Consider the following 9,320-nt stretch of genomic DNA (forward strand, 5'->3'; position numbering starts at 1 on the left):
CTTCATTGATGCAATACAATCACAAAGAAAACAAGCTTTGCCAAAGCCAATAGGTCTCTCCTAGGTGAGAGCTATAGGCTTTGCCAATGTTATTTAGTCATGTTGTACAGCAGGATGGCTGCTGTTCAGCATGGCTAAAGGTTAAAGGCATGGCACAGGGTACAGCTGAGTGGCTTAGCGTAGAGTGGCCTGGGATAGAGTGGTGCATGATAGTACAATTGAGGGTCTAAGTAGCTGAAATGTTGATAGAGGTGGTAGATAGGGTGAATATAACAAATGGTAAGCAATAAAAAAATCTGTACATTTGAAATTGCTAGAAACACGTGCAAATACATGCAGTGTCATGAGTTGAAAGTTGCAATAATTGGGCGAGCAAGAAGGGAGACTGTCCATGCTGTTCTGGTGATTTCTGTGTTAAGTTAGAGACTTTGCTATTGTTACGTGTCAGAATGATCGTGTGTTATAATTGCTATGTGACAATTGTTGCGGATTCAAAATACCTTTTGTCTTGTCTGGTGTACACAGATCATGAACCACTTCAGTCCCACGATACTGTCCTCATCTTTGTCCCCAAGCCAAGGACTCATTGGTACCACAAAGGCTAGCCTGGGGTGGCTCTTCTGCTACATCACACACAAGCTCCCCTCCCCCTAATCTCCTGATGCTTGTGCATCCAGTGTCCACAAGGCAGATCTGCACGGATATCAGCTCCCTCGGGTTTATGATGGTGAATGCCCAGTCAGTGCCAACTACCCCTCTTTCGTTGCCAGTCCCCAGCTGCTGTGTTTGAGACAGGGACCCCATGCAAGCTCAGCAGTCACACTCAGCCCCCTTGGCATCCCCTCAATGTAAAAGCTCATATTTGGCTATGCAAGTGGATCCCTCCAGCAGTGGTCCTTCAGACTCGTAGCACAAGAGTGTCTCCCACTTTATTCTGCTCTTGGTTGGTTGTGGAGTGTTGTGGGCTTATCAGAAATGTCACTACCATTTACCACTATTATTTTCTAAAAGTAAGGGCTCATTTGCCTTTGCCCACTTTCAGCTCCACGGAGGATGCAAGCACAATCCCAGTTGTGTCCCTGCTAACTTCTATAAATAAGTTCCCATTCCCTTCTCAGTTTGTGGGGAATCTCCGCCATCTGCACCCCTACCCTCCCTCAGTTTACTCACTGTCGGGCCATTTTCTCCAGTCACTTCCTGGTGGACATGGAGAGTGCCCTGTGCTATCCCTTGGTCTCCGCGCACCTCCCCGCTCCATTATTAGATGGTTTGAGCCTTCGAAATACTTCGAGTGCCGTTTGCTTAGCCGTCAGCTGCCTGACACTTGCCTGTTTTTGCCGTCTGCTGCCACCGGAGGTGCTCCGCTCCTGGAGCAATCGACGAGGGATTTCCGCCTGCGGGGACCGGGACGGGACTGCGAGACCCAGCATTCACAGCGCATTGAAGACCACAGCGCAGCTGGTGTCTCTTCCCGCCCCCAGCACTCCCGCAGGCATAAAGCGGCTTGCGGACCCTGCTCACCGGGTGCCGTTTGCTTAGCCGTCAGCTGCCTGACACTTGCCTGTTTTTGCCGTCTGCTGCCACCGGAGGTGCTCCGCTCCTGGAGCAATCGACGAGGGATTTCCGCCTGCGGGGACCGGGACGGGACTGCGAGACCCAGCATTCACAGCGCATTGAAGACCACAGCGCAGCTGGTGTCTCTTCCCGCCCCCAGCACTCCCGCAGGCATAAAGCGGCTTGCGGACCCTGCTCACCGGGTGCCGTTTGCTTAGCCGTCAGCTGCCTGACACTTGCCTGTTTTTGCCGTCTGCTGCCACCGGAGGTGCTCCGCTCCTGGAGCAATCGACGAGGGATTTCCGCCTGTGGGGACCGGGACGGGACTGCGAGACCCAGCATTCACAGCGCATTGAAGACCACAGCGCAGCTGGTGTCTCTTCCCGCCCCCAGCACTCCCGCAGGCATAAAGCGGCTTGCGGACCCTGCTCACCGGGTGCCGTTTGCTTAGCCGTCAGCTGCCTGACACTTGCCTGTTTTTGCCGTCTGCTGCCACCGGAGGTGCTCCGCTCCTGGAGCAATCGACGAGGGATTTCCGCCTGCGGGGACCGGGACGGGACTGCGAGACCCAGCATTCACAGCGCATTGAAGACCACAGCGCAGCTGGTGTCTCTTCCCGCCCCCAGCACTCCCGCAGGCATAAAGCGGCTTGCGGACCCTGCTCACCGGGTGCCGTTTGCTTAGCCGTCAGCTGCCTGACACTTGCCTGTTTTTGCCGTCTGCTGCCACCGGAGGTGCTCCGCTCCTGGAGCAATCGACGAGGGATTTCCGCCTGCGGGGACCGGGACGGGACTGCGAGACCCAGCATTCACAGCGCATTGAAGACCACAGCGCAGCTGGTGTCTCTTCCCGCCCCCAACACTCCCTATTTAACCCCGCTTTTCCCGCGGACCGCGGGGCGCGCGCGCGGGACGCAAACCGGGGCGAAGACCGGGCAAAGAGCGGGCCGTTTGTGGCCGTTCGAGACCGTGGGGAGACCGGGCCGGGCTCCCCCTCTAATCCCCAATCCCTTGAGTATTTCTACTTCCTACTTCTGCATTCTAATCAGATCATCCCCTCCAAACTATTCCAAGAAAAATGAATACCAGGAGTAACAAACTAAAGAAATTAAAAAAGAGAGGCATCGGAGAACAGCTTCTAGGCCCAATGGATGACTTTTTGGCCAAGGCTAACACCTTTATTGACCAAAGCATCAGCCTGATAGAGGGAAGAGTATCTACAGATCTCGCGATCGCAAGGCGATCCTCTATGGGACCATTGGCCACAGTGAGAACTCCAGAGATGGAAAACGCCCTAGCCGATCCACCACAAGCCAATAAGGGGCTTAGCCTGCCGAACAATGTAGATCTCTCAGCCTCTCAACTATCCCTCTCACTTACCAACTCAGACTTAGAAAAAACACCTGAACTTCTACGCGAGCAAACGCCAGAAGAAGTAAGACAGGCAAGAGGGAGGAGGGAGGGGGCTGTAAAGAAAAGGAAGGATAAGGGGAAAGCAGATCTAGTTAATGGGATCGAAATAGTTGAGACAACTGATCTAATCACGCCCCCCAACTTGGCTCGCTCGTCACCTAGAGCGGCGGACCCTACTAATCATCAGGTTCTAGTACACCATTCTTCCCCTAACAACAATATAAATACTACGGTCATAGGCTCACCCGTTATCATCTCCCACAGCAATGAATCAGATTCTCTTGATCTAGTAAACAAAATTACCTTAGTATTAAAAACTCTACTCCAACCTCTTGAAATGAGATTAATAAATATAGAAACCCAAATGTTAAAAATCACTAAATCTCTACAACATAACCTAACTTCTGAACCCCAAAAAAAGGGAACAAATAATCAATCTGCACCCCCCCTACAAAGTAAAAAAGTTACACAAACCCGTCCTGTAACAAAACCACAACCTGCTGCAAAAGACCCTGTAGTAGGCAAACCACTCTCGGTAACAATAGTACCAACTACTAACGTTGACACACTTCCAAAAGCCACTGCTACTAACACAACAAAAGTAAACACACCAGCCCCAAAAACACCAGCTGTTACCAACCCTCCCCAGACCAAATCAAATCCCACAGTTAATAAAGGTACCACTAGAGGAGCTAACGATGGTAGAACTTACATGCATTTACCACCTGAAGCATCACCATACGTGGTCGTAATGACGGGTGTACCAGAATTAACAGGGGAGACAACAGAGCCTAACTGGTCCCTAAAAAATAAAGTCCAATATTGGCTAAACACGAACCGCCCTTCTCCCCCTAACTGGACAACTAGGATAGCAACAGTCAGTAGGACCCCTTGGGTGGGACACACGAAAAAACTAATACAGGGTGACTGTATTGTCATCACTTTTGAGGACCCCAAGGCTGTCGAGTACATATGCTCCTGGGAACAACATAATCCAAGTGGGGGTATAGATACAAAGAGTCTCTCCTTCTTTTATCCCAAAAAGCATTATAACAGCCACTTTAACGAACAAGACAATTTGTGGCGTAAAGCAGTTCCACAGCCCTGGGACTTTACTAATGCTAGACCCAAAATCCCCCCACAGCAGAACGGACTAGACCCCATATGGTGGTCGGCCGACCCAAATTATTATCAACAGGAAGCCCCATGGCAGGTAATGGGTCCCCGCAACAGAAGAAGAGAATGGGAACAATGGGGTGCCCCACCACAGCGGCCCTCTAGACCTAGATATGGAGAAACACCGTACTGGGGAAACTGGTCAGGTATACCAACAATGAACCGATACAGTAGCCTGGAGATGGTCGATTGACCACCACCAGATTCTACCAATGACAACCCAAATACTCTATCTAGTGTCCCGGAAAGGAAAACGATCATAAGACAAGATAATAGGCAACGATCTTTGTCTATCATTTACTGGAACATAGCGGGACTTCGCCCCAAAATAGATGATGGCTCAGCAGCTCAATTTCTCGAGGATGGAAATATAATATGCCTCCAGGAAACATGGGCAGTAAAAGAGCTACATATCGCAGGCTACAAAACCCTTTTTTCCCCAGCCATTCCCAGTACTGCGGGTAGGCCCAAGGGGGGCTTGATCACCTACATAGCTAACACAATTCCTAGCCTCAAACTCCTCAAAATTGAAAACTCTCCAAACTTCCAACTTATTTCCATCTCAGTTGGCAAAGATGCTATTGTCATCCTAGTAAACTTCTACAACAACCTAGAAGAAGAAAACTTCATCAAAACTCTTCAGACAATCCAGGAAAAAAAAAAAATCGCTAGAAATACTAAAACATATAGTAGAAAGGCAACTGTTCACTTATTATGGGGAGGAGATTTTAATATCCATCCCTGCCCACATCTGAACAATCTTAACTGTGGGATAGTGGACGAGCACGACAACCCCCTTGCCCATTTTTCACACGATGGTAAAGGGGAAGCGATGAACAATCTCCTCACAGACCTGGAATTGTCACTAATAAACAAGCAAAATCCGGATGATAATACTCTCTATCCCACATATCTAGGGCGGGGACACGAGACCACTGTAGACTATGTCTTAACAACGGATGGGTTGAGACAGCTAACCACGGACTTTACCCTATTGGCAAACAACTTAAGTGATCATTCTGCGCTTAGAGTGGATCTGGATCTTCTAGATCACCCAACACGGACAACCCTAATTGCACACACTCTTTCTCAAAATCAGATAGAAGTGGGCAGACCAAATGGTTTCACAGTGAAATGGGGCAAGATGGATCCAACCCAACTAAGCAGTAGTATAATAAAGACTATATCCTAACATAATAAACTGCTTAGACCTGGAGTCTGATGACAACGCCATCCTTCAAAACTTCAAGATCATTTTGGATAAAACCAAACTAATGCTGACCAGGGAAAATAAATCAAATAATCTAAATAACCCAACAATCCCAGGCTGGTTCAATCACGAATGTACGAGCTCTCTAATCAAATTAAAAGAGGCTCTTAGGCAACCAAAAAGAGACACACAACTGATTAAACATCTAAGACACCACTACAAAATAGTCAGGAAACAAAGAAAACAGGAGCTAAAACAATCCTTATGGAATGATTTACATAAAAGCTCACTCACAAAAAACAGTGAGTCTTTCTGGCGGACAGTGAAAACCCCTTTTCTTTCTGACTCCAGCAGACCTCAAATTGACGTAGCGATAGAAGAGGAAACATGGGTACAACATTTCTCCCATATATTCACACTAACATCTTCCAAAGAAGAAACAACTCATTCTCATCCTCCTGTCGACTTTCCAATAAACATTCAGTTTGATATTCTTGAGGTAATGCAAGCACTAAATCTAAGCAAAGGGGGCAAAGCTCCAGGACCAGACGGGGTCCCTGTGGATCTCTTCAAACAATATCCGGATCTGTGGGCCCCCATACTCACTAGAGTATGCTCTGCAACTGCGAGATTGGGTTTAATGGAGTCTTGGTCCAACTCCATTATGGTCCCCATCTTTAAAAAGGGGGACCGTCAAGACGTTAAATGTTACCGACCGATCTCTCTATTAGATTCCACAGGAAAAGTAGTCGGTAGAGTACTCCTGGAACAACTGCAACAATGGGCTGACGACAGTAAGATTTTATCGGACCTTCAATTCGGTTTCAGAGAAGGGTTCGGAACCGTCGAACAGGCCCTTAATTTAAGTCTAATTGTATCCAAGTACATCCACGCAAAGCAGGGGACATTGTACATGGTGTACGTGGACTTGTCCTCTGCTTTTGACTGCGTATCACACTCAAAGCTATGGACTCTTTTGCGAAACATGGGGGTGGATCCCCCACTATTGGACTTTCTAAGGGAATTATATACGAATGCCACTGCGAGAGTGCGCTACGGGACTAAGGGTGAGCTCACTCCGTCATTCAAGGTAGAGCGAGGAGTCAGGCAGGGGTGCGTCCTAGCCCCTTTCCTCTTCTCCCTGTATACAAACGGGTTGGGAGAGAGGATGCTGAGAGGGGCGCAGGACCTCCCAAGAATAAATCAACGCATGATCCCGGCACTGCTCTACGCGGATGACGCGGTAATTCTGGCTCGCACCCCCATAGAACTCCAGAAATCCTTAAACAAATATGCTGACTTCATGGGCGCACTGGACTTACATATAAATGTGAAAAAAACGTTTGTAATGGTGGCCGGTGGAGGGAGTAAACGGATAAAGAACATCACCCTCAACAACCAAAACCTTGAGAGAACGCCACAATATCCCTACCTGGGCATAATGATCGATGAGAAACTAAAATGGAAAGCTGCCATTGAGTCGAGAAGGCACCTTTTTAGAAGAGCCAACACTGCTCTGATTAGTTTTTCACAAAGACTCGGAAGGAGATCCCCAGTGGAGATGTTACAAATCTATTCCGCAAAATGCCTATCCACTGCCCTATATGGGGCTGGCGTTTGGGGACATGTTGATACCGCATCTCTACAAACAGCAGAGAACTCATTCACCAGATTCCTCTTATCCGCCCCCAAGTGTTCATCCACATATGCATGTCACATGGAACTGGGAATCCCCTATATTGAGGACCTAATAAAAGCACAGCCATTGCTACTCTGGAGGCGCATATGGCTCTCTGACAAGAACATGTTGACTAAAGCCATCATAGAGGATTCAATGGCCCTCGATAATGTGCACAGAATAGCCTGGCTTACCTACGTCAAGCGATTTTTTACGGACATGGGTTTAGAAAGATTCTACTTCAGTCCACCATCTCTGACCGAGATAAGCAAGAAAGAGCTGAAATTGAGAGCAATGAGCCATCTTGAGTCACTCAGAATTACCCTGCTCTCAAACAATCTGTACAACACGCAAACATGGTACAGTTATCGCTACAAATCCAGCCTTATCTTGCATTGGAAATTAACTCATATGAAAGGATGCTCTTAACTAGACTCAGACTCAACCTGTATCACAGACTTGTCGCTTTCCCGCAAACGAACATTTGGGAACCAAAACTGTCTGCATGCCCCTGTGATGAGACTTCTGTTCAAACTTGTATGCATACGATACTGTTTTGTAAATACTACCATCCCCACAGGAGAACCTGGCTATTCCCATTACTAAAAGACTGGGGCCTTAGACAATGCCGTCCGGCCATGATCCTTCTGCAGATGTTAGACTCTGAGCGCACCTGCTATCATGTATTGAACTTTTTAAAATGCATTATTAGACATCGAAGGAATCTTTAAAAGGAAATCTTTTTTGTATGAATTGTTTTAATGCTGTAAATTTCATATTGCTACTTTTATGGTTTTATAATTGACAAAAACCGAATAAAGAAATTTATATATATTAGATCACAGTTGCATTCATGACGGGGGTTGTGCCTGTGTGTGTGGTCTCATCTCATCTCTCCTCTCATGTTCCGCCGCACAGACGGATCTCTGCTCCTCTCGAGGTGTGTGCGGTAGGCCTCAGAACAGCTCTTATTCTAAACGACTCTCCATACATGCTACCTCATGTATTTTGGTTGCTCACTAGTGTCACTTTTGATCCATGTAACTTATTGTTTGCTTTTGTATTTAGTTCCTGTATATCACTTGGTCCTTCTGTGAAGTGCTCTGACACCTTCGGGTAAAGTCCGCGCTATATAAAATTGCATAAATAAATAAAATAAATAAATAATAAATAAATACGCGAGTCCAGACCCCTCTTACCTGCTCTCTTCCGGGGGTGTCCGGCCGCCCTGCCACGGGAGCCCTGGCTCTCCCCTCGCGGAGGTCTCCCCACACAGCCCCCCATGGCGGGCTCAGATCCGGGGGCTCGCCATCTCCCCGCCCCGCACGGGCTCCAGGCGCAGTTGATCCGGGTCCCTGGGGGTCTTCACTGAGCCTGCAGAGGGTGGGCGCCGCTGCCCCTCCGTCCAGGCTCCATGCAAACAGCAGTTGAAAGAATACAGACCCCTGGAGAAGAAAGTCCCGGGTGTCCCCTGACCGGACAAGACAACAGAACGACCCACTCTCGGGCGAGGGGTCCCCGAGCCCTCCACGGGAGGCCGGGCCCGGCTCAGACGCTCCCTGACAGAAACCCTCAGCTCCGAGCAGCCTCAAAGCTGCCTCTTCCGCGAGACTTTCCCGTGAGTTCCGCTCTGCTCCTCTTCCTGAGACCCCTACGCGGCTCTAATGGCCCCTGTTACCGAGGCACCGACGTCCCACCTGGGCTGAGCCTTAACTTGAGGCGGTCTGCCTGCACCCCCACTCCGGTGCGCCCCGCGCCGGCTCCTCGGACTCCGAGTTCTCACGTTTGTTTCCAGTTCCTCGTTCCACTTCCCTCAGCTGAGCGGGCTCCTCCCCCCCAGGTGCGCATGTGACTCCTCCCGGAGCCGAGGGTGACGGGGCCCCGCCTCCGCCAGCTGCGCGCCGCCTCCCGTCGCATTTGCTGCTGATGCGTATATTGGGCGCAACAAACGTAAACACACAGCCACAAGAGTGGTCCTGCAGTGAGAAGCGGCTCCTGAGAACTTGTGCACGCTCGAAAGCGTTCAGCTTGTAGAAAGGGAGGGCTGGTTGAGTGGGGGCGGTCACTTCATGTGATAAAATATCCCCACTCCTCTTCTCCCGGCGAGTCTTCCTCATTACGAAAAAAAATCCCTTCCTGCTCCTGCCAGCTGCATGGCATTCTCCCTACTCCTCGCCGCCCTTCGCATCCATAGGGAGAAAATAACATAACAAATAACCAACTTCTCCACATATAAATGCAATTACCAATTCTGCCCGGCAGTTAGAGGTGGTATTTTAATAACAAATTA

General features: G+C 49.1%; 1 protein-coding gene across 2 annotated transcripts in view; it reads right to left on the reverse strand.

The window, feature by feature from the left end:
- UBTD1 (ubiquitin domain containing 1) overlaps positions 1-8,926 on the reverse strand; it is a 280,225-nt gene extending 271,299 nt beyond the window's left edge. Inside the window, exon 1 of one of the 2 annotated variants that reach the window (XM_078643576.1) lies at positions 8,230-8,926. In XM_078643576.1, coding sequence (XP_078499702.1) covers positions 8,230-8,314 — 85 coding nt within the window. In that variant the 5' untranslated portion in view covers positions 8,315-8,926. The remainder of the gene's footprint in view (positions 1-8,229) is intronic. The other variant, XM_078643577.1, reaches the window with a different exon arrangement.
- Between the last annotated feature and the right edge of the window lie 394 nt (positions 8,927-9,320).

This window comes from Lissotriton helveticus, chromosome 5_1 (assembly GCF_964261635.1).
Source record: "Lissotriton helveticus chromosome 5_1, aLisHel1.1, whole genome shotgun sequence".
Lineage (NCBI taxonomy): Eukaryota > Metazoa > Chordata > Amphibia > Caudata > Salamandridae > Lissotriton > Lissotriton helveticus.